Below are 23758 nucleotides of genomic sequence, written 5' to 3'. Positions count from 1 at the left end.
TCCTCATAAATAGCATTTATGGAATACTTTATTTACTGCTACCGGTATTTGATAAATAACGATGGTTTTTGTCAACTACCTGTTGGTGCTGGTAGTTTCACTGCCGTCCTTTTGGGTGATCGTGCCGCCTTGGCCAATTTTGCCCCCTTGTGGCCTTTGTCCGTTACTGAGCGCGAGGCTCGTGTTCTTACTGAATAACCAATTATTTATCAAATACCGGTACCGATCATAATGACACCAATTAATATCCATCCAACATGTTTCTGTAACTGCTTCCTCATCCACTTAGGGTGTCAGAGTTCCCAATTCACCTCACATGCTTGTTTTCCGACTGGGAGGAAGCCAGAGAACCTGGAGGGAACCCAGCAGACACAAGCAGAACCTGCTTGCAACCTTGTTGCTGTGAGGCGACAGTGCTAACCACTGCACCACCGTGCCGCCCGGTCCGATTAATATCTGTGATGAAATGACTTCCCTATTTGTATCATGCATGATGGGGATACAGCTTGAACTCAGCTTTGGTCTTAGTGCAAGTACAGACGGCGTCATTGGAAATTTGGATTAGATGGATTATAGCGCGATCTAGCGATAGGATGGAGTATTGCAAACATGAGTGACTGTGGCCACGTCACAAATTGCAATTACTAAATTGTAATTATTCTCAAACAGGCAGCGGCTTCATTGTCACTTTGAAAATGTTTTCCCCTTATCTGATAATTCTGCTGATATTAACTCTGGTTTGCTGACGTCCCGGTTGCTGCGACATCTGTCTTGCCTAAAGGGTAAACTGATTGAACCCAAGCAGATCCGGCTCATACCTGCTCTTCACGCAAAGAAAAAAAAAACAAACACATGTAAACAAAATTTTAATTTTTGTTACTTTTTATAAGTTTTATCAGTTGCATTTAATACCTGCTCATGTGTTTAAATGTTAGACATTGGACCTTTAAATAATACCAAAAATATACTCCCACAGTATGTTTTATTTTAGATATAAAAAAAACAAACCACAAAAAACATATTTAATATGCTAAGAGTGAAAATCTATCTCCAATTATCCCCTGTGCAGTACATACCAGGGCATTCAGGGACATAAAAAAAATAAATAGAATATGCTTGTGGCATCCATCCATCCATGCATCCATCCACCAGGTGGAACAGCTAGTAATGTTTTACCCGTGTATGATAATTTACCATCATTTTTTGGCGCACCGTGGCCAGTGCTTTCAGTCTCAGGTACTTCTCCAAGCAGAAGACGGCAACAGGGTCACTGTCCATGTCAAACTTATTGGCAAAGAGGTGATGCTGCTGAAGCAGCCAGCGGAGGTCTCCAACGCCGTACACACATATGCCCCTCACATGGTTGCCCTGACACTCAGGGTACACTGCATCCAGAGAACCTTGCTGACCCTCGTGACCCTGCCACTTCACCAGCCGTGCGATGGCGTTGATGTCTGTCATGTCATATTTTCGGCTGGGCCACTTTGATCCAGGAACGCCAGGGATTCGCTGGATAGTCGCCCAGAGGAACTCATCAGGACTGTAGGTGTCATTGGCCCACTCTAGCAGTTTCTGTATTCTCAGGTCCTTCAGCACGCTGTGGACGTAGCCTCTGCTGGCTACGATGTAGGCATTTCCTGATAGAATGGGCAGGTTGAAGGGGGGAGGATCCTTTTTCTTTCCAGTTCCCTGAAATGGTCAAAATAGCCCAATAATACAAGAGTGAAATAAATTCCCTTTTTTTAAATGTCACTTTTGACAGAAATATTGAATATTCAAAAGAAGTACCTTGATTTCTCCGTTGACCACCTGGAAAACATTTGTCACCCTCCATATCTTCCCGCCTGGCATTTTCTCTGACTCCATGCTGTTATCGCCCCGCAGTGACTTCAACATCCTCACGATCTCCAGGTTGGTTTTCAGAGGGAAGTCCTGGCCACACAGGTTGATGAAGTATTTCCATGTGGTGGTGGAGTTGTAGAGGTCGGCCATGCAGTTGAGGTCGGCTTGGACTCGTGACCAGCTTGCGTAGACCACACTGACGGGCTGGCTGACCAGGAAGACGTTTGGGAAACAGGAGACGATGCCCTCGATGGCAGCTCGGACCGAGGCCGCTGATTTGGTGTCCACGTGGACACAGTAAACGTTCTGAGGTGCGTAGATGGCCCGCAGCAGGTGCTCAAAGTTCTGCACCTGTGGCAATTTATTATTTATTTGTACTGATTTAATAAAAAGAAAAGAAAAAAAAGGCAGATTTTAAACCTGTTCTGTAAATAACTTTGGTTGACTGTGCAGTTTTTAAATATGCTTATATAAGAGTGACATTTTCAGTGCAATGTTATGTTCCAAATTCACAGATTCTTTAAACTGTGTATGCTTAATGTGCTTATATGCCTTCAAAACACAATTAAAGATGATGCGTCCCATATTTTGAACGTACCTTATGATGCACCACCAGAGAGTAAGCCAGGGGGAAGTCCTCCTCTTCCAGGCTTAAAGGGACTGTAAAGTACCTCCTGTATTTGAATTTCCTGTCAACACACACACACACACACACACACACACACACACACACACACACACACACACACACACACACCAACAACAGGATTTTGAGGATTTGCGCGAGACTGATGACATCAGAGTTAGTCAGTGAATTTCATTCAACATACTCGCAATCTTGAGTTGCATTGATATAGTCCTCATCAGAGATTCGGACGCTCCTGCGAAAGTCTTTGTGAAGCGTCATCAACTTTGCTTTCTCAATTTCCTCGGTGTCCCCTTGCCAAATTGAGGCGCAGTTGCATTCTGATCTGCCTCGATCGATGTCCACATAGTTCAACAAGTCAAAGAACAGAACGGGGGGATTCCAGGAATCTTGGCTGAGATTGTTGCCAGTGATCAGCCACAGTGATCCCACGGCTGCCATGAACAGCAACAGTGGTTTACAGGTACGTTTTGGCAGCTTCATGATGGCGAATTGGCATTCAGTGGGAGGAGTTGACAGGAGGCCTGCCCTTTTATTTTCAGAAAGACATATTTGTTTGCAAATGGCTGGGCTGAAGTCTTGTGTGGGTGATATTTGGTTGTTTCTGCAATGTAGTCCAAAATGACAGGTCAATTTTCAAAGGGAAAAGAATGATGGCAGTCATTATTGGTTATTTCTACATACATAGAATATAAGACTTAAGTCTACATAAGTGTATTCGAGAAATGGAAGTCAACACATTGACACTAGAAACAAAAAAGAAAACATCTCGGCACAAAAAAGCAACCCAAGTAAGAACGTCACCACATCTGACCCGACCTGTTGGCCAAATACATCCCTTTGAGATTTTTAATCTGGTGCAAAATTGTCTAAATGACTTTCTAACAACAATTTAACAAGATTTTTTTTTTCTGCTGCACAGCACATGCAGTCTTCAATCATCTACTCATTCATTTTTTTTTTAAATAAAAGCTTAATGTGTCATGTGAATGAGGTTTTCCAAATTGGGTGTTTCAAACTTTGAGTTTAAGAGGTCTTGTTACTTTAAAATTGGAGCTACAGTTGTCCATTATTTTTGTAACCAATTAATCTATCAATTACTTTCCTTGATTTGATTTGGATTAGATGGATTATAGCGCAATCTAGCGATAGGATGGAGTATTGCAAACATGAGTGACTGTGGCCACGTCACAAATTGCAATTACTAAATTGTAATTATTCTCATAAACAGGCAGCGGCTTCATTGTCACTTTGAAAATGTCTTCCCCTTATCTGATAATTCTGCTGATATTAACTCTGGTTTGCTGACGCCCCGGTTGCTGCCACATCTGTCTTGCCTAAAGGGTAAACTGATTGAACCCAAGCAGATCCGGCTCATACCTGCTCTTCACGCAAAGAAAAAAAAACAAACACATGTAAACAAAATTTTAATTTTTGTTACTTTTTATAAGTTTTATCAGTTGCATTTAATACCTGCTCATGTGTTTAAATGTTAGACATTGGACCTTTAAATAATACCAAAAATATACTCCCACAGTATGTTTTATTTTAGATATAAAAAAAACAAACCACAAAAAACATATTTAATATGCTAAGAGTGAAAATCTATCTCCAATTATCCCCTGTGCAGTACATACCAGGGCATTCAGGGACATAAAAAAAATAAATAGAATATGCTTGTGGCATCCATCCATCCATGCATCCATCCATCCACCTGTGTGCACAGATGGAACAGCTAGTAATGTTTTACCCGTGTATGATAATTTACCATCATTTTTTGGCGCACCGTGGCCAGTGCTTTCAGTCTCAGGTACTTCTCCAAGCAGAAGACGACAACAGGGTCACTGTCCATGTCAAACTTATTGGCAAAGAGGTGATGCTGCTGAAGCAGCCAGCGGAGGTCTCCAACGCCGTACACACATATGCCCCTCACATGGTTGCCCTGACACTCAGGGTACACTGCATCCAGAGAACCTTGCTGACCCTCGTGACCCTGCCACTTCACCAGCCGTGCGATGGCGTTGATGTCTGTCATGTCATATTTTCGGCTGGGCCACTTTGATCCAGGAACGCCAGGGATTCGCTGGATAGTCGCCCAGAGGAACTCATCAGGACTGTAGGTGTCTTTGGCCCACTCTAGCAGTTTCTGTATTCTCAGGTCCTTCAGCACGCTGTGGACGTAGCCTCTGCTGGCTACGATGTAGGCATTTCCTGATAGAATGGGCAGGTTGAAGGGGGGAGGATCCTTTTTCTTTCCAGTTCCCTGAAATGGTCAAAATAGCCCAATAATACAAGAGTGAAATAAATTCCCTTTTTTTAAATGTCACTTTTGACAGAAATATTGAATATTCAAAAGAAGTACCTTGATTTCTCCGTTGACCACCTGGAAAACATTTGTCACCCTCCATATCTTCCCGCCTGGCATTTTCTCTGACTCCATGCTGTTATCGCCCCGCAGTGACTTCAACATCCTCACGATCTCCAGGTTGGTTTTCAGAGGGAAGTCCTGGCCACACAGGTTGATGAAGTATTTCCATGTGGTGGTGGAGTTGTAGAGGTCGGCCATGCAGTTGAGGTCGGCTTGGACTCGTGACCAGCTTGCGTAGACCACACTGACGGGCTGGCTGACCAGGAAGACGTTTGGGAAACAGGAGACGATGCCCTCGATGGCAGCTCGGACCGAGGCCGCTGATTTGGTGTCCACGTGGACACAGTAAACGTTCTGAGGTGCGTAGATGGCCCGCAGCAGGTGCTCAAAGTTCTGCACCTGTGGCAATTTATTATTTATTTGTACTGATTTAATAAAAAGAAAAGAAAAAAAAGGCAGATTTTAAACCTGTTCTGTAAATAACTTTGGTTGACTGTGCAGTTTTTAAATATGCTTATATAAGAGTGACATTTTCAGTGCAATGTTATGTTCCAAATTCACAGATTCTTTAAACTGTGTATGCTTAATGTGCTTATATGCCTTCAAAACACAATTAAAGATGATGCGTCCCATATTTTGAACGTACCTTATGATGCACCACCAGAGAGTAAGCCAGGGGGAAGTCCTCCTCTTCCAGGCTTAAAGGGACTGTAAAGTACCTCCTGTATTTGAATTTCCTGTCAACACACACACACACACACACACACACACACACACACACACACACACACACACACACACACACACACACACACCAACAACAGGATTTTGAGGATTTGCGCGAGACTGATGACATCAGAGTTAGTCAGTGAATTTCATTCAACATACTCGCAATCTTGAGTTGCATTGATATAGTCCTCATCAGAGATTCGGACGCTCCTGCGAAAGTCTTTGTGAAGCGTCATCAACTTTGCTTTCTCAATTTCCTCGGTGTCCCCTTGCCAAATTGAGGCGCAGTTGCATTCTGATCTGCCTCGATCGATGTCCACATAGTTCAACAAGTCAAAGAACAGAACGGGGGGATTCCAGGAATCTTGGCTGAGATTGTTGCCAGTGATCAGCCACAGTGATCCCACGGCTGCCATGAACAGCAACAGTGGTTTACAGGTACGTTTTGGCAGCTTCATGATGGCGAATTGGCATTCAGTGGGAGGAGTTGACAGGAGGCCTGCCCTTTTATTTTCAGAAAGACATATTTGTTTGCAAATGGCTGGGCTGAAGTCTTGTGTGGGTGATATTTGGTTGTTTCTGCAATGTAGTCCAAAATGACAGGTCAATTTTCAAAGGGAAAAGAATGATGGCAGTCATTATTGGTTATTTCTACATACATAGAATATAAGACTTAAGTCTACATAAGTGTATTCGAGAAATGGAAGTCAACACATTGACACTAGAAACAAAAAAGAAAACATCTCGGCACAAAAAAGCAACCCAAGTAAGAACGTCACCACATCTGACCCGACCTGTTGGCCAAATACATCCCTTTGAGATTTTTAATCTGGTGCAAAATTGTCTAAATGACTTTCTAACAACAATTTAACAAGATTTTTTTTTTCTGCTGCACAGCACATGCAGTCTTCAATCATCTACTCATTCATTTTTTTTTTAAATAAAAGCTTAATGTGTCATGTGAATGAGGTTTTCCAAATTGGGTGTTTCAAACTTTGAGTTTAAGAGGTCTTGTTACTTTAAAATTGGAGCTACAGTTGTCCATTATTTTTGTAACCAATTAATCTATCAATTACTTTCCTTGATTTGATTTGGATTAGATGGATTATAGCGCAATCTAGCGATAGGATGGAGTATTGCAAACATGAGTGACTGTGGCCACGTCACAAATTGCAATTACTAAATTGTAATTATTCTCATAAACAGGCAGCGGCTTCATTGTCACTTTGAAAATGTCTTCCCCTTATCTGATAATTCTGCTGATATTAACTCTGGTTTGCTGACGCCCCGGTTGCTGCCACATCTGTCTTGCCTAAAGGGTAAACTGATTGAACCCAAGCAGATCCGGCTCATACCTGCTCTTCACGCAAAGAAAAAAAAACAAACACATGTAAACAAAATTTTAATTTTTGTTACTTTTTATAAGTTTTATCAGTTGCATTTAATACCTGCTCATGTGTTTAAATGTTAGACATTGGACCTTTAAATAATACCAAAAATATACTCCCACAGTATGTTTTATTTTAGATATAAAAAAAACAAACCACAAAAAACATATTTAATATGCTAAGAGTGAAAATCTATCTCCAATTATCCCCTGTGCAGTACATACCAGGGCATTCAGGGACATAAAAAAAATAAATAGAATATGCTTGTGGCATCCATCCATCCATGCATCCATCCATCCACCTGTGTGCACAGATGGAACAGCTAGTAATGTTTTACCCGTGTATGATAATTTACCATCATTTTTTGGCGCACCGTGGCCAGTGCTTTCAGTCTCAGGTACTTCTCCAAGCAGAAGACGACAACAGGGTCACTGTCCATGTCAAACTTATTGGCAAAGAGGTGATGCTGCTGAAGCAGCCAGCGGAGGTCTCCAACGCCGTACACACATATGCCCCTCACATGGTTGCCCTGACACTCAGGGTACACTGCATCCAGAGAACCTTGCTGACCCTCGTGACCCTGCCACTTCACCAGCCGTGCGATGGCGTTGATGTCTGTCATGTCATATTTTCGGCTGGGCCACTTTGATCCAGGAACGCCAGGGATTCGCTGGATAGTCGCCCAGAGGAACTCATCAGGACTGTAGGTGTCTTTGGCCCACTCTAGCAGTTTCTGTATTCTCAGGTCCTTCAGCACGCTGTGGACGTAGCCTCTGCTGGCTACGATGTAGGCATTTCCTGATAGAATGGGCAGGTTGAAGGGGGGAGGATCCTTTTTCTTTCCAGTTCCCTGAAATGGTCAAAATAGCCCAATAATACAAGAGTGAAATAAATTCCCTTTTTTTAAATGTCACTTTTGACAGAAATATTGAATATTCAAAAGAAGTACCTTGATTTCTCCGTTGACCACCTGGAAAACATTTGTCACCCTCCATATCTTCCCGCCTGGCATTTTCTCTGACTCCATGCTGTTATCGCCCCGCAGTGACTTCAACATCCTCACGATCTCCAGGTTGGTTTTCAGAGGGAAGTCCTGGCCACACAGGTTGATGAAGTATTTCCATGTGGTGGTGGAGTTGTAGAGGTCGGCCATGCAGTTGAGGTCGGCTTGGACTCGTGACCAGCTTGCGTAGACCACACTGACGGGCTGGCTGACCAGGAAGACGTTTGGGAAACAGGAGACGATGCCCTCGATGGCAGCTCGGACCGAGGCCGCTGATTTGGTGTCCACGTGGACACAGTAAACGTTCTGAGGTGCGTAGATGGCCCGCAGCAGGTGCTCAAAGTTCTGCACCTGTGGCAATTTATTATTTATTTGTACTGATTTAATAAAAAGAAAAGAAAAAAAAGGCAGATTTTAAACCTGTTCTGTAAATAACTTTGGTTGACTGTGCAGTTTTTAAATATGCTTATATAAGAGTGACATTTTCAGTGCAATGTTATGTTCCAAATTCACAGATTCTTTAAACTGTGTATGCTTAATGTGCTTATATGCCTTCAAAACACAATTAAAGATGATGCGTCCCATATTTTGAACGTACCTTATGATGCACCACCAGAGAGTAAGCCAGGGGGAAGTCCTCCTCTTCCAGGCTTAAAGGGACTGTAAAGTACCTCCTGTATTTGAATTTCCTGTCAACACACACACACACACACACACACACACACACACACACACACACACACACACACACACACACACCAACAACAGGATTTTGAGGATTTGCGCGAGACTGATGACATCAGAGTTAGTCAGTGAATTTCATTCAACATACTCGCAATCTTGAGTTGCATTGATATAGTCCTCATCAGAGATTCGGACGCTCCTGCGAAAGTCTTTGTGAAGCGTCATCAACTTTGCTTTCTCAATTTCCTCGGTGTCCCCTTGCCAAATTGAGGCGCAGTTGCATTCTGATCTGCCTCGATCGATGTCCACATAGTTCAACAAGTCAAAGAACAGAACGGGGGGATTCCAGGAATCTTGGCTGAGATTGTTGCCAGTGATCAGCCACAGTGATCCCACGGCTGCCATGAACAGCAACAGTGGTTTACAGGTACGTTTTGGCAGCTTCATGATGGCGAATTGGCATTCAGTGGGAGGAGTTGACAGGAGGCCTGCCCTTTTATTTTCAGAAAGACATATTTGTTTGCAAATGGCTGGGCTGAAGTCTTGTGTGGGTGATATTTGGTTGTTTCTGCAATGTAGTCCAAAATGACAGGTCAATTTTCAAAGGGAAAAGAATGATGGCAGTCATTATTGGTTATTTCTACATACATAGAATATAAGACTTAAGTCTACATAAGTGTATTCGAGAAATGGAAGTCAACACATTGACACTAGAAACAAAAAAGAAAACATCTCGGCACAAAAAAGCAACCCAAGTAAGAACGTCACCACATCTGACCCGACCTGTTGGCCAAATACATCCCTTTGAGATTTTTAATCTGGTGCAAAATTGTCTAAATGACTTTCTAACAACAATTTAACAAGATTTTTTTTTTCTGCTGCACAGCACATGCAGTCTTCAATCATCTACTCATTCATTTTTTTTTTAAATAAAAGCTTAATGTGTCATGTGAATAAGGTTTTCCAAATTGGGTGTTTCAAACTTTGAGTTTAAGAGGTCTTGTTACTTTAAAATTGGAGCTACAGTTGTCCATTATTTTTGTAACCAATTAATCTATCAATTACTTTCCTTGATTTGATTTGATTAAACAAAGTCAAACGAATAGAAACGTGACACAGGTACAGTTTGTCTGAAAACAACACGTACCTTCATTACAGAACTGGCTGAAACAAAAACCACAAACTACTAAGTAAGAAATAGGAGTAGGTTATGTCAAAATTAAGGATAGAAAGTTTCAATTCAGGATTATTGTAATCGAATAACAAAAACAAAAAGTCAGTTAAATGATTAATTGATTAATTGATGAATCCTCTCAGCTCTACTCAAAATAACTTGTCACTGTACTAGAGCATCATGATATCATTACAAAAAAAAAACAACCCACAAACAGCGGCATAGAAATCATCCAATTCAGAATTTAAGTCTTTGCACTCCTAAAATTTCATGGGGAGGACCCTCAGACCACCCTTTACTCTTGGCATTGCCATTTGAAAATATGTTACCTTTCTATTCCGTCCCGTCTGGAGCTGTTGACCCAGAATTTGTGAGCGCAGCAGGCTGCTTCAGCTGCCCTTCACCCACTGCTGAATTTATCACTGGCAGTGTCTCGACACATGTACTGTGAACTCAAGACTGTTCTAAGGTGTGTAGTGTAGTGAGAGAGCATTCTGATATACTCGTCCAACTGCTCTGGCAGGATGAAAAACTGACCCACCTTTTAAAACATATCTGTTCAAGGAAATAGCAGTGTTTTCCTGAGTCACGAGCAAATGACAAAACATTTCATGAACATGGTCTTACAGTCATCTCTGTGAACTGTAACTGTTGACTTTGACTGTTTCATGGTTGTTTGATTTGCTATGAGATGTATCCGACAACTCCAGGACTTTTAAAGGTCATGGTGTGCAAGCAACACAAACCAACACTACACCAGTCGCCAGTACAGTGAGCAAGACAATGGAGCCATTCAGAAAGGAGCATTTTAATTGCTTAATTGTCCCGTGGCACAGAGTGCAAGGACAATGATAGCGATCAACCAAGTAGCTAATGTTGGATCAGATTATTTCCTTATGTCGTGCTGCTGATCCGCGTGTTCGTTGAATTAAGGGTCTCAGGAGAAGAATGCCAATTTAAATATATCTTTAGTAAATAAAACAATTCAGGATACAAAATTTCCAGAGCTCTGGGCCGAGTTCAAAACCCTAGCAACAACAATGTATTGTCAGGGCATGAAGTCTGACTGCTATCTGTCCCTTGACCCAGTCCTTTTATACATAATGAAAACATGCAAATGTTCTCCGGTATTGTCCTCCTTTGACTGGCTGCCGGGTGTCCAGATCCCAGCCCCCAGTTAATAATAGTAAAAATAAACAAGTCCTTATTTGGCAGGGAGCCAAATGATCCATCCTCCTTCCGATCTGGTCTGCTGGAACACTTCCCTGCCATAACCTCCTGGGGTGAAAAGTTCTTGTTCCCGTGCCTGGATGGGTCATAAACTTTATGGGGGTCGCAAATGCAGTTTCCTTAGCTGACCACTCTCTGTTCACCCAGGTCACTGTTTACGAGACTTAATGAGTTTCACAGTCTTTGCTCAGAGGTTCTGAAGGACCCTAAAGTACTGATAATGATGGGCAAATGGTTATAAGAGAAATACATGTATTAATATTCACTACATTCAAACATTTAACTAACTCTAATAATTCTAACACATACATACAATATTTGCTAATATACTAACTGACACAGCTATAATGCATTAAACTTAATATAGAATCACAACACTAAACAATCCACCCGTACCGAATGTACAAGACAGGAATGTGTGATAGGTTCAATGCAACGCCCCAAAAAATAATTTTGTTTTGTTTCGCTGATCGTTATTACTGAAGGCCTTGAGTGTTGGCATAACTTCAATCAGAACTCTCATTTTGTCACAGTGTTCGTAGAGGCTGGTTTAGGATCAGAATCAGAATGAGCTTTATTTGCCAAGTATGTGACACAGACAAGGATTTTCTCTGGCTAAGCACAGCTGGCCTCTCTGCGATGGTGTGGAGATGCCCCTGATTACCTTAGCCCCCTCCCGGACAAACGCAGTCTCCCATGGGGGGTTGGAAACTGGCGGTGGTTGGGAATTGTTGGTAATGCGCTTGCCCTCCAGGGAGGATGCAAGGGCCTTTAACACTTGGTTGTGACGCCAAGTGTGCCGCCCTTGGGCGAGGCTGGTTTTGCACCCTGTGAGAACCGATTTAGATTTAAAAAGTGACTTTCAAAAATGCACACAACTTTTTAAAAACACGATTTTAAGCTAAATGTGACAAAATGTTGCTGTTATTTTAAGCATGACAAACTTTACAAACAGTGCCCCATAGCTTGCTAGGCTGTGGTTGTACACATATTTTTAACTATTATGCTTATGCTTTCACTCTCTACTAATGTACTGTAATGGTTTCCAAACAGGATTCCTGCCTGCCAGCGCGGCGCAATCATGGTAGGCTGTCGGCACAGGTGCAATGATGATGATGGCGCACCTGTGCGCACCTGCTGTGTTTGGGAGGGGATGTAAGGGGGCAGGGCGAGAAGCCTAAGCGGCTCCCCCGCAACCACTCCCCGGCATGTGCCACCAGGGTGCTTAAATCACGTGTCAGGTGCGTTAGTTGCCATTAGCTGCCCCTAGCGCCCTCTTAACTGTGTCCAGCCCCTGTTTTTTTTATCCGGTAATTGTTGTGGTTTTCATTTTGCATTACATAAAGTTGTGTTTTTGTACCGTCACCACTGGCATCCGTGTCCTTTGTTGAGCGATCTGGGGAGGCGTGTGGTGCTTTTCCATGTGACCTCAAACGCCTCGTTAATTATGTAACTTGCTGTCTGTGGTTTTCCTGCCAATTTGTTATCGCACCTCATTCCTGATACCTGTTTCGCCACGCCTGTGTTGGCCCTCACAACTTGGATTTGACTGTCCCAGTCTGAATGCCTGCCTGTATATGACCTCTTCCTGTTCAGATTCCGTCTTTGCCTGCTGGATTTGACAAAAAAAAAAAAAAAAAAAGGAGAGGAAGAATTCTGATTGCCTCTGACCAGCTTGTGGTTACTTAATCGTGCCCTGCCAGGTAGAAGCCAAGCAGAAGACGACAATGAGGTCAGGCACACTGTAAATAACTAAATAGAATGTGCATGTGACATCCATTCATACATCCATTCATTCATTCATCCATCCATCCATCCATCCATCCATCCACCCACCCATGTTACTGTGTGTGCAGTTTTCAATAATCAGCTCGTAATGTTTTCCATGTTTCTAATTGACCAATGCACCCACTGAATGTCAGTGAATCATGGCCAGTGCTTTCAGTCTCAGGTACTTCTCCAAGCAGAAGACGGCAACGGGGTGACTGTCCATGTCAAACTTATTGGCAAAGAGGTGATGCTGCTGAAGCAGCCAGTGGAGGTCTCCAACGCCGTAGACACATATGGACCTCACATGGTTGCCCTGACACTCAGGGTACACTGCATCCAGAGAACCTTGCTGACCCTCGTGACCCTGCCACTTCACCAGCCGTGCGATGGCGTTGATGTCTGTCATGTCATATTTTTGGCTGGGCCACTTTGATCCAGGAACGCCAGGGATTCGCTGGATAGTCGCCCAGAGGAACTCATCAGGACTGTAGGTGTCTTTGGCCCACTCTAGCAGTTTCTGTATTCTCAGGTCCTTCAGCACGCTGTGGACGTAGCCTCTGCTGGCTACGATGTAGGCATTTCCTGATAGAATGGGCAGGTTGAAGGGGGGAGGATCCTTTTTCTTTCCTGTTTCCTAAAATGGACAAAATAGCCCAATAATACAAGAGTGACATTCTCTTTTGGTCAACCTCACAACAGAAACATTGAGTATTCAAAAGAAGTACCTTGATTTCTCCGTCGACCACCTGGAAAACATTTGTCACCCTCCATATCTTCCCGCCTGGCATTTTCTCTGACTCCATGCTGTTATCGCCCCGCAGTGACTTCAACATCCTCACGATCTCCAGGTTGGTTTTCAGAGGGAAGTCCTGGCCACACAGGTTGATGAAGTATTTCCATGTGGTGGTGGAGTTGTAGAGGTCGGCCATGCAGTTGAGGTCGGCTTGGACTCGTGACCAGCTTGCGTAGACCACACTGACGGGCTGGCTGACCAGGAAGACGTTTGGGAAACAGGAGACGATGCCCTCGATGGCAGCTCGGACCGAGGCCGCTGATTTGGTGTCCACGTGGACACAGTAAACGTTCTGAGGTGCGTAGATGGCCCGCAGCAGTCGCTCAAAGTTCTGCACCTGCAGCAGATGAACATAGATGGACTTAAAATGCGGTCTAAACTTTCTGGACTGTGCTACAACAACCAACCTTTTAAATGTTAAGGGCCACATCCACAAAGCGATTGCCTGGCTTTTGCACCAGATAATCTGTGCAAATCACACAAAAAAAGGGCGTCCTATCCAGCCGAGTCGCAGGTAGCAGCAGGGCTGCACCAGACGGACTACACCTTCATATATATATATATATATATATATATATATATATATATAAAAAAACAATAAAACGGCACTAAAACCCATTGGGCCTTGGTCCTTGGTATGGGAAAGACACACACTACTCACATATTCCTGTGAGACACAAGTACAAACATAATAGGCCATGACAAATGTTATTGACAAATGTTATACAGTGACCAACTGTAAATATTCAGCATCCTGTTTGAATGTTTGTGTAATGTTGCAGTGTTTGCAGTGGTGTGGCCTCACAGCAAGATGGTCCTGAGTTTGATTCGTGTGCTCCCCTTGTGTCTGCGTGGCTTCTCTCCAGCTTTCTTCCACACACCAAAAATATGCACATTGGGATGTTTAGCAACTTTAAGTTATCTTGAGTTGTCGAGTGTTTGTGTGGATGGTTGTTTGTCTCTCTGCTGTGGCCCCGTGATCAACGGGCTACTTGTCCAGAGTGTAACCTCACCTTCACCCTAAGACAGCTACTATCGGCTCCAGCACCCCTGTGCAACTGGATGGATGAATGTTGTTTCAAAATTTGAACATACCTTATAATGCACCACCAGAGAGTAGGCCAACGGGAACTCCTCCTCTTCCTGGCTTAAGGGAAACTCAAAATACTTCCTGTCTGCCTTAAATTCACTGCAAATATATTCAAAGCAGGTTCAGATGGTTCATGGACAAATGTTGAATTTATGGCTGCGTTCAGACTGCAGGCAAATCTGATTCAAATTAGATTCCATCTCAAAACTAATTTCTAGGCCTGACTGTCCACACTGTTTTTAGCAAGTACCCAAATGGGATCTGGCTCTGTTCAGACTGGGCCACATTATTGACCCATCTGACAAGTTGCTGTAACGACGACGTCGGAGCGGAGGCCTCTTCCAGCGCGTGTAATGTGTGACGTCATATAATTGCAACAGCAAAAACTGAATGGACTTGTTGCAATACTTTGCCCTGCAGCTTGGATTGAATGGAGCTATCTCCCCCACAGACTGATGAACCAATAAATTTCCCCCTCTGTCCAGCGCATTGGGTCTTACATCGCGTAGAGTCACAGTCAAAACCGATCGGTTTGTTTGGAGCTGTTTAGACTGAGACGCATCTGTCCAAATGCGATTTGAAACTACCTCCCGAAGGTAGTTTCCCAAAGGTAGTTTCAATCTGTTTGGAAAGAAAATCGGATTTCATGTTATTTGTGACTGTTTGAACGACAATAGTCATCCGGTTTCAATCTGGATGGACTAAAAATCAGATTTTGGCTGGCAGTCTGAACACGCCCTAAGTCAACGTCTAATGCTTTAGAAAAGGGGCTACAAAGCTGATGAATCCTGCAACACACTTGCAGTCATGAGTCGCATTGATGTAGAGGTCATCCGGGACCCGGACTTTCCTGCGGAAGTCCCTCCTGATTGACAGTAACTTTGCCTTCTCTATTTCCTCTTCGTCGCCGCGCAGAACTTCCAAGCAGTTGCATGAAGACCCTGGAACTCCATCAGTTACAATGTGGGAGGGATTCCATTTTGATTTAGGCTCACGAACGAGAGTGAACATCCACAGTGATCCCAATAGAACCATGATCTTCAGCAGAAGCTTCAGGCTGACACGTCTGGGTGGCTTCATTTTCATTTCAATTCAGGGGAGGGGCATTGCCTAATGTGATCACAGAATGAATGTTAGATGTCAGCAGGTAATTTGAAGTATATTCTTTTTCTAAATTGTTTGTTGTACAAGGAAATCAGACAAAACCAATACACAAAGGCATAATTTTCACTGAAACCGTACAGACTGAAACCGCACATTTTAGCAACATGTTAGCAAACTTTCACTGGCACCACTCCCAGTCAACCTTAACATGGGCCTCTTTAAGGCTTTGTGTATTAAAGTCTAATAGGCTGCAAAGGCTGATGAGGCAGGGCAGCTGGACCAGCACTTAGTGCTATCCACAAGAAAGCTGAAAAATTATGGTTGCCGCAAAAAGCCCCGCAATTTACGAAGCATTCTCTGTGGATCTGGCCCAAGGTACCTCTACTTTTATCTTATTCATTGTAATTTTATTTAGCTATTTTTCTTAGTATCTGTACTTTATTTGAATAAACTTGTTTAGTTCAAAACAACCTTATCTATTAAGCATATATGGGAAAGTGTACAAATGCTGATACATTTCTTGAAAGATGATCTTTTGGTAACAACTGCGGAGTATTGAGATTATTTAAGTATGAATTGCCATGTATCTTGATGTAGTTGATGTCAGTACATTTAGCATTGTTTATAGGTAAACGGTAAAGCTGATTTAAGAATTTTTCTACAGGACTTGTATAAAAAAAAACTAAAGAAAGCAATAACATCATGTTAAAGATGTAAGGACTGGTAAGTATATGTACGTATGAGAGCATCTAATGAGTGATTATATTAATATAAATGTTAAATAAAAGGGAAGTTCACCCCCAAAAAACATCTTCATAAAACAGCATATTTAGCCTGTTGTTTGAAGTCTTCTGCTGGGTTTTAGCTTCCTGCTCAAATTTATGCTTTGTCTGACTTTTCAAGTGGGCTTTGCTTGACATCTGGCGAGGGGGCTATCACTGTCGGGGAAGAGGTATTGTTGCCCTTTGTGACATGACAAAAGGCTGAATTCCAGAAACAGTGTACTTTTACACACTCCATGTAAGGTGGCCTTTGTTGAAATTCTGGTTGAAGTGGATAATGAATAAACCATAAATTGGCTTTTAAATACATTGTCTATTCTGGTTATTATTGTTGGTTTCACCATCATCATCATTGTTAGCTTTAAAATAATTATAAATAAATGAATAATTATTGGCTTCTGACACAATACACTTCATATGTTCTTTGTACCTATATGTTGTTTTTGTGCTTCACAGCTGCTGGAATGTGAACGCTATGGTAAATATTCTGGATTTGCAGGTTTAACCGTTAATGTTGCGGGAATCTGTTGTTAACACAGCACTGTTGTACTTGTCATGTTGGCAAACAGGTTCTACAGCCTGCAAGCATGGCAACTCATGCGCTCCTTACACATTATACAGAACTCATATCCAGTGATGATTCACTCTGCAAATGAATGCCAGCAACCCAATTAAATGATATAAATAATTATGGATCATTAAAATATAATTGTAGAGGCTAAGCCTACCGCTTGAAGCCCCTGAGATGATTGCGTGTTGGGCACCTGTTCGACGCGCTCGCTACAAGTCGCATTGTTTAAGTCCACAAAAGATGACGAGATTTATTGTTTGCAAAGACGGGTTTATTGCATATTCTCTGGCCCATGCAACAAACAATTCCTCGGACACCGCTTCATGATGTAGACAACGCCCGATGTAGCAACGCGATGTAGCAACGCGTCGGAAACTGTTGGTGCTCCACCCATCAGGCAACCTCTAACACCTGTGTTGTTGCTGCAACTTAAATGGGTGTGACACCAATTAAACTGGAGTGCCACCTAGTGGACAAACACAGAATGGCAGGGAATGGCTCTTACACCCCGGCCCCTAATTGTAATGGCACACTGACAGTACAATTCCCATATGTGAAAAGTAAAAAGCCATAACCAACAAACAAACAAAACACATACATAGTAATGAGTGCACAGACACCTTCTGTTTGTAAAGATACCTATGCTTAACTCCCATTTGCTAGCCTGATGACTCATGTAGCAAGCAAAGCTTAGCGACAGGCCTTTCAATAACGCTGTTCTTTGTTTGCAGACGCACTGAGCGTACAAGTCCCTTCTTATCTGGGGATGTCTCCAAGACTCTTGCAAGTGGCCACGAGCCACGTGGTGCAGTGGAATCCATAATGACGACAATGTCTTGCTTGCTTGAGATTTGGTTGCTCCTTATTCCATTTTTGTCTCTCTTGTAATAATGGCAAATATTCACGGATCCACCGCTTCCAGAAGAGGTCCGAGATGTATTGTAGTTTCCACCTCCTCTTTATATACAGGTCATGTTGATCGAAGAGCCCTGGTGGGACAGATGGCTTTCCCTTCAACAGCAGGATGTGATTGGGAGTCAATGGTTCCAGGTCGTTTGGATCGTCAGGTAGATTGGTGATTGGCCGGTCATTTAGAATGGCCTCAGCTTCACACATAACTGTGTGGAGTCCATCATCATCCAATCTTTGCTGTCGAAGAACTGAGCTCAGAATCTTCTTGATCATACGAACAATACGCTCCCACACCCCACCGAAGTGTGATCCTGCTGGGGGATTGAAGCTCCATTTAATTCCCTTCTGTCGCAGCACCCCTTCTATTTGACGCTGGTTTAGGGAAGAGAGTGCTTCTCTAAGCTCTCTTTCTGCTCCTATGAAATTGGTGCCATTATCAGATTGTATGTGAGCAACTTGACCTCTACTGCAGATGAACCGACGCAACACATTAATGCACGCATCTGTATCTAATGAGCTTGCGACTTCCAGATGGACCGCTCTACTGGACAAACAAGTGAATACCACGCCGTACCGCTTGACTGTTCCTCGTCCCTTCTTCACCTCTATTGGTCCAAAGTAGTCACCCGTTGGTGAATGGTGGAAGGTCCGGGAGAATCCTCTCCTTTGGTAGGTCTGCCATCTTCTGCACCACTGCTCGACCATTGTGCCTTCTGCAGGAGCCGCATTTCGATATCAATTTCCTCACTGCTGAATTGGCACCTGGGATCCAGTATTTTCTCCTTAGCGTGGATAACATGTGATTACGACCGCTATGGCCAAGCTGTTGATGAATATCTCGCAGGAGAAGAGTGGCTATGTGTTGGTCTTTAGCCAAAATAAGTGGGTGTTTGGCTTCCTCAGGCAGAGAACCCCTTGTCAGTCGCCCTCCAACTCTTAGGAGCCCATCATCCAGATGTGGATCCAGCTTGTAGAGCACACTGTGTCTGCTCACTGCACTCTTCCCTGATGCCAAGGTAGCGATCTCTTCTTTGAACCTCTGCTGCTGGCAGAAACAAACTATGGCGACTTCGGACTCACGCAGCTCATCAACGGTCAAACCTTGTCTTCTGGGCACTGGACACCTTTGCATGGTGGCAGTTGGTCTCGGACTTCCTTCTTCTGCGGGCCTGGCTCAGAAGTATCAACTTCAGCTTCAAAAACCAAGCTACTGCTATCTTCAGCCTCCTCCAGTCTGAGAAGTACGTAATAAGACGAGTGACACAATCAGGTGACCCGTTCACATCAACTGTGTTCACAGAAGCTTCCTTCTTAACCTCTGCGTCGCCTGCTGTGATCACTGTGTCTTCCCAGTCAGCTGGCCAGTCCTCTTCAGGCTTCCACAGGAACCTTGGACCAGCTACCCATCTATTATGATCAATTAGGTCCCGGACCTTCAGACCTCTGGATGCGTCATCCGCTGGATTTTCCTTGGAGCTGATGTAACGCCACTGCAACGGTGTGGTTGACTCCCGTATGGTTGTGACCCTGTTTGCCACGAAGGTGTGAAAACGCTTGTCCTCATTCTTCACGTATTTGAGCACTGAGGTGCTATCCGTCCAAAACACAGAGTGCTGAAAAGGAATCTGAAGCTCCGCTTTCAGCATCAAATCCACACCAAACACCAGCCTTTATTTCTGGCATCTCTAACTTTGACAGATGTGGGCACCTCGTCAAGTCTCCTCTTGTCACAATATGATCAGCGCTTACAGGCATGGTTTTCTGTGTGAGGGTTTCTGGAAGTTCATAAAACACATTATCGTTAATACCGGACACTTCTAAACCAAAGAGTGAATATGCTGGCACCACTCTTTCTTGCCCCATTGTGTGTAGAAGGAAGTGGGTTCGTCTTCCGTTGAGAAGAAGTTGTTGCATTAAACGCTCTGAGCAGAAAGTGGCTGAGCTGCCTGGATCCAAGAACGCGTAGGTCTCTATTATCTGGCCACCCTTTGCAGATTTGACTTGCACCGGCAGAACAGATAACACATAGCGGTCATTCCCGGCCCCTGTATGGCCACATGTTTCAGCACACAAGCTTGCTGCCAACTCCTTGTCGAGTCCTGTGGAGGTGCTAGCCGTTACTTTGACAGGTTCTGGTCTTGTGTTGGCTGTCTCACTCTTATTGATGTGAAGAACGGTTGGATGTTTTTGACTGCATGTTTTGCATACTAGGCGTTTGTCACAACTTCAACTCCTGTGCCCAGCATGCAGGCAACCAAAGCAGAGATCCTTCTCCTTCAGAAGGGTGATTTTGTCTCTGTGCTTCTTACGTCTGAACTGCTGACAGAGTTCTAATGGGTGACTTTGACTACAGCAAACACAGGTTGAGACCGCTGCAGAGTAGCGCCTTGGTGGAATGTTTCTAGGGTCTCCGTCACGCTCTACATCCAGCGATGCAATTGTCGTAGCATAGCTCCCCCTTTTAGCTCTCTGCTCTGGATGTGACGGTGGCCTATTGCCAGGCCTTACTTTAGCCGACTCTGCAGGTGAATCACTGATGTTGCCATACAGAGGATCTGACAGGATTCGCACATGGCTCTCAAAGATATTCACCAGATCGTTGAACTGGGCTCGATTTCCTGTCGTTTCCCCTATATCGTGTGCAACGGTCCTCCATCGTTCCCGGAGTTTGAACGGCAGTTTAGAGGCGACAGCCCTGATGTTGCTTGGCATGTCCAGCTCTTGCATGTACACAAACTCCTCCATCACATTGCAACAGCCTCGCAAAAACAGGGAAAACGATTGCAAAGCTTTGACGTCTTCATTCCGCACTGGAGGCCAAGACAGAGCCTTTTTGATGTATGCCACAGCGACCTTGTATTCACAGCCAAAGTGTTGTTGCAGCAACTGCTTTGCTTTTGCATATCCAAGCTCAGGTGTCATATGCAAGTAACTACGGACGAGCTCTCTTGGCTGCCCCCTGGTGAACTGCTCCAGATAATACAGACAATCGGCCTTGCTGGCCTTTTCCTCCACACCTTGCTCAAACACCCTTATGAACGAGATGTACTGAAGAGGGTCTCCATCAAACAAAGGAATGTCTCTTGCTGGCAGTGACGATAGACGTTGTTGTTGGACAAGAGATGATGTTATTTCGTTTTGCCTTCGCATCAGTGAGAAGAGCTCTCCATTTGGTCTCTGCTCCGGTGTTGGAGTGTTGATTTGAAGAGACTGTTGCCCTGCAGTCTGATAGCTGCCCCTATTCAGCCCAGTCCAGTCCTCCTCCTGTGGTCTGGGTTTAAGGTGTTGGCTTGTCCTATACTGCGGTGCCTCGCCTATGACTGGGCACTTTGCAGACGCTGCTTGCTTCTGTGGTGGTTGTGGTTTAGTTTGAGGTTCATAGTAAAAATTATTTGCCGTAGGATCCAGTGTGTGTTTGGGTACTGATCTTTGCATTCCCTTTTCGCAATAGGAGTTCATTGCATTTGATGCTTTAGCACAGCTGTGGTTGTCAGAGGCCTGTAACACTGCAAGTTTAGCTGTGGATTCAGCGAGCATTGTCTCCAGCTCTTGCTGCTCCCTTTTCCTTCTGATCTGCTGCTCTAGTTCCTCCAGTGCATGCTTTTGCTTTAAAGCTGCCATTCGAGCAAGCAGCCTTCTCAGCCTCCTCCTTAACCCTTGAGGAAGTCGTGCTTGCCCTACCACTTGCTGAACTCTTCCTCGAACCTTTGCTGGCTACATTTGAGACACTGTCCCCTGGGCAAATACCATCATCAAGATGTACACCAGCATCATGAACCAACACACATTGATCAACGGTTGAAACCCACGATTGCACTTTGGACATAAGATCATTATTAGCAATCATTTTCGCTTTAAACCACACATCATGCTTTTCTTTTTCAGCTTCAGGTAACATACTCATCACAGACTCATGAACACACTTTACTTCACCACATATTTTGACCAGGTCGTTGAAAGCACTTTGAACATGCAACCTTCCATTTTTGTCCATGAGACCTTGCAACACAGTTCTTACATTGCTGGCCTTATTAAACTTAGTTTTCCTTTCATTTTGCAGACGTTCAAGTTTTTCAGAAAATGCTTTTGCAGTCAATTTGACAACACGTTTTTCCTTTCGGCCTGCGGCATCATGATCAACACCGTTCAAGTCAGCGGACGGCTCCACGGGCCCGTCCCGAGTCTCGCGCTCCTCCATACCGCCCACAATTGTTTGCACCAATAGGAGGGTCGGTACGCAAAGTTGTAGCAACACAGCTACGTTCGCGGCAGCATTCAAACAAAGTAGCAACGTTGCCCGCCCCAAATGTCACCAATGCATTGGATTTTATCTCGTAAACGTGTGCACACACAACTTACTGGCCATTCCTTTTTTTTTTTTTTTTTTTTTTTTAGCAGCGCTGCACATACCTTAGGTTGGGCGCCATCGGCTTCCAATGCGTTGATCTTCGTCGAGAATCGGCGTCCTCCTCGCTTATCCTGACGAACGGCGTCTTCCTTTCGAAAGAAGTCTGAAGTAGCTCCACAGCAGCAGCAATAATTCCACAAGCTCCGCCAGACGCACACCAAAAAGCCCCCACTCGAACCTATGAGTGAGCGAATTCCTCCTGTGGCGATGACGCGAGGTACTCCCAAACAAAATTCCTCCGTCTGGCTGCAAACCTCTTGGCTTTTCGGACGCCTTCCCCAGAACGCACGTCGCTCAACCTTGACTCCTCTTCAGCGCCTGGATTCCCCTCGTCTTCGTCCTCGGCTTGAAGCAAGAGTTTCCGACTTCATTGTAGAGGCTAAGCCTACCGCTTGAAGCCCCTGAGATGATTGCGTGTTGGGCACCTGTTCGACGCGCTCGCTACAAGTCGCATCGTTTAAGTCCACAAAAGATGACGAGACTTATTGTTCGCAAAGACGGGTTTATTGCATATTCTCTGGCCCGTGCAACAAACAATTCCTCGGACACCGCTTCATGACGTAGACAACGCCTGATGTAGCAACGCGGTCGGAAACTGTTGGTGCGCCACCCATCAGGCAACCTCTAACACCTGTGTTGTTGCTGCAACTTAAATGGGTGACACCAATTAAACTGGAGTGCCACCTAGTGGACAAACACAGAATGGCAGAGAATGGCTCTTACAATAATAATCATCATCATTATTATTATTATTATTATTATTATTATTATTATTATTATTATTATGGCAATTTGCACTACTCAATGGTGTGACATACTGTAAGTGGCGATATCACTGACATTTTCTTGTGTGACATTTTTCTTTTTCTTTTTAGAGTTGCTGATTATTTCAATTAGAAGCAGCCAAGACTCACCCCCCCCCCGCCCACACACACACACACACATGTGCCTTATGAAGAATATCAAAAAATGTTCAGCCATTCAAAGAAGTTGCAAGAAATGTGCCAACAGCAGAGCACGTATGACTTCAAAACACTTAGCCAGTGTTTCTGTTTTCATCAAATCCAGTCAAAAGGGTCAATCTTATGTAACCAGGAATGCTTAAATATGAAAACAAGCAGGTTGTGCGTGGGCTCATGATTCCTACCTCTGATTTCCAATGACGACTTTCAACATGTTGTTCCTCCTCTGTTTCGTGTATATATTGTATGAGTTGACTTATGCTGTCATCCTCCCGCCCTAATGTAGGCAGCCAACTTCTTGC

General features: G+C 44.0%; 4 protein-coding genes across 7 annotated transcripts; all 4 read right to left on the bottom strand.

Annotated features, from left to right (window-relative positions):
* Nucleotides 1–890: 890 nt before the first annotated feature.
* On the bottom strand, nt 891–3568 carry LOC142902192 (beta-1,3-galactosyl-O-glycosyl-glycoprotein beta-1,6-N-acetylglucosaminyltransferase-like). 2 transcript variants are annotated; one of them, XM_076047062.1, is made up of 4 exons: nt 2673–3568; nt 2441–2531; nt 1789–2193; nt 891–1689 (listed from the first exon to the last, which is right to left on the bottom strand). In XM_076047062.1, the coding sequence occupies exons 1-4, from the start codon at nt 2969–2971 to the stop codon at nt 1162–1164; spliced, it is 1323 nt and encodes a 440-aa protein (XP_075903177.1). In that variant the 5' UTR covers nt 2972–3568; the 3' UTR covers nt 891–1161. The 2 variants fall into 2 exon arrangements, with proteins under 2 accessions (XP_075903177.1, XP_075903178.1); XM_076047063.1 differs by having other exon boundaries at nt 2564–2806.
* A 371-nt stretch (nt 3569–3939) lies between these two features.
* On the bottom strand, nt 3940–6154 carry LOC142902193 (beta-1,3-galactosyl-O-glycosyl-glycoprotein beta-1,6-N-acetylglucosaminyltransferase-like). Of its 2 annotated transcripts, none has more exons than XM_076047065.1 (4): nt 5745–6154; nt 5503–5593; nt 4851–5255; nt 3940–4751 (listed from the first exon to the last, which is right to left on the bottom strand). In XM_076047065.1, the coding sequence occupies exons 1-4, from the start codon at nt 6041–6043 to the stop codon at nt 4224–4226; spliced, it is 1323 nt and encodes a 440-aa protein (XP_075903180.1). In that variant the 5' UTR covers nt 6044–6154; the 3' UTR covers nt 3940–4223. The 2 variants fall into 2 exon arrangements, with proteins under 2 accessions (XP_075903180.1, XP_075903179.1); XM_076047064.1 differs by having other exon boundaries at nt 5636–5878.
* An 857-nt stretch (nt 6155–7011) lies between these two features.
* On the bottom strand, nt 7012–10316 carry LOC142902191 (beta-1,3-galactosyl-O-glycosyl-glycoprotein beta-1,6-N-acetylglucosaminyltransferase-like). Of its 2 annotated transcripts, XM_076047060.1 has the most exons (5): nt 10164–10316; nt 8809–9228; nt 8575–8665; nt 7923–8327; nt 7012–7823 (listed from the first exon to the last, which is right to left on the bottom strand). In XM_076047060.1, exons 2-5 carry the CDS (start codon nt 9105–9107, stop codon nt 7296–7298), a joined length of 1323 nt encoding a protein of 440 aa, XP_075903175.1. In that variant the 5' UTR covers nt 9108–9228; nt 10164–10316; the 3' UTR covers nt 7012–7295. The 2 variants fall into 2 exon arrangements, with proteins under 2 accessions (XP_075903175.1, XP_075903176.1); XM_076047061.1 differs by lacking the exon at nt 10164–10316 and having other exon boundaries at nt 8700–8942.
* A 2559-nt stretch (nt 10317–12875) lies between these two features.
* On the bottom strand, nt 12876–23758 carry LOC142902233 (beta-1,3-galactosyl-O-glycosyl-glycoprotein beta-1,6-N-acetylglucosaminyltransferase-like). The gene is made up of 5 exons (XM_076047125.1): nt 23642–23758; nt 15517–15827; nt 14723–14816; nt 13560–13964; nt 12876–13468 (listed from the first exon to the last, which is right to left on the bottom strand). The coding sequence occupies exons 2-5, from the start codon at nt 15801–15803 to the stop codon at nt 12983–12985; spliced, it is 1272 nt and encodes a 423-aa protein (XP_075903240.1). The 5' UTR covers nt 15804–15827; nt 23642–23758; the 3' UTR covers nt 12876–12982.

The sequence above is a fragment of the Nelusetta ayraudi genome, unplaced genomic scaffold, assembly GCF_046127955.1.
Source record: "Nelusetta ayraudi isolate G7.1 ecotype Tasmania unplaced genomic scaffold, CSIRO-AGI_Nayr_v1 ptg000092l, whole genome shotgun sequence".
Classification (NCBI taxonomy): domain Eukaryota; kingdom Metazoa; phylum Chordata; class Actinopteri; order Tetraodontiformes; family Monacanthidae; genus Nelusetta; species Nelusetta ayraudi.
This window is presented reverse-complemented; position numbering and strand designations above follow the sequence as displayed.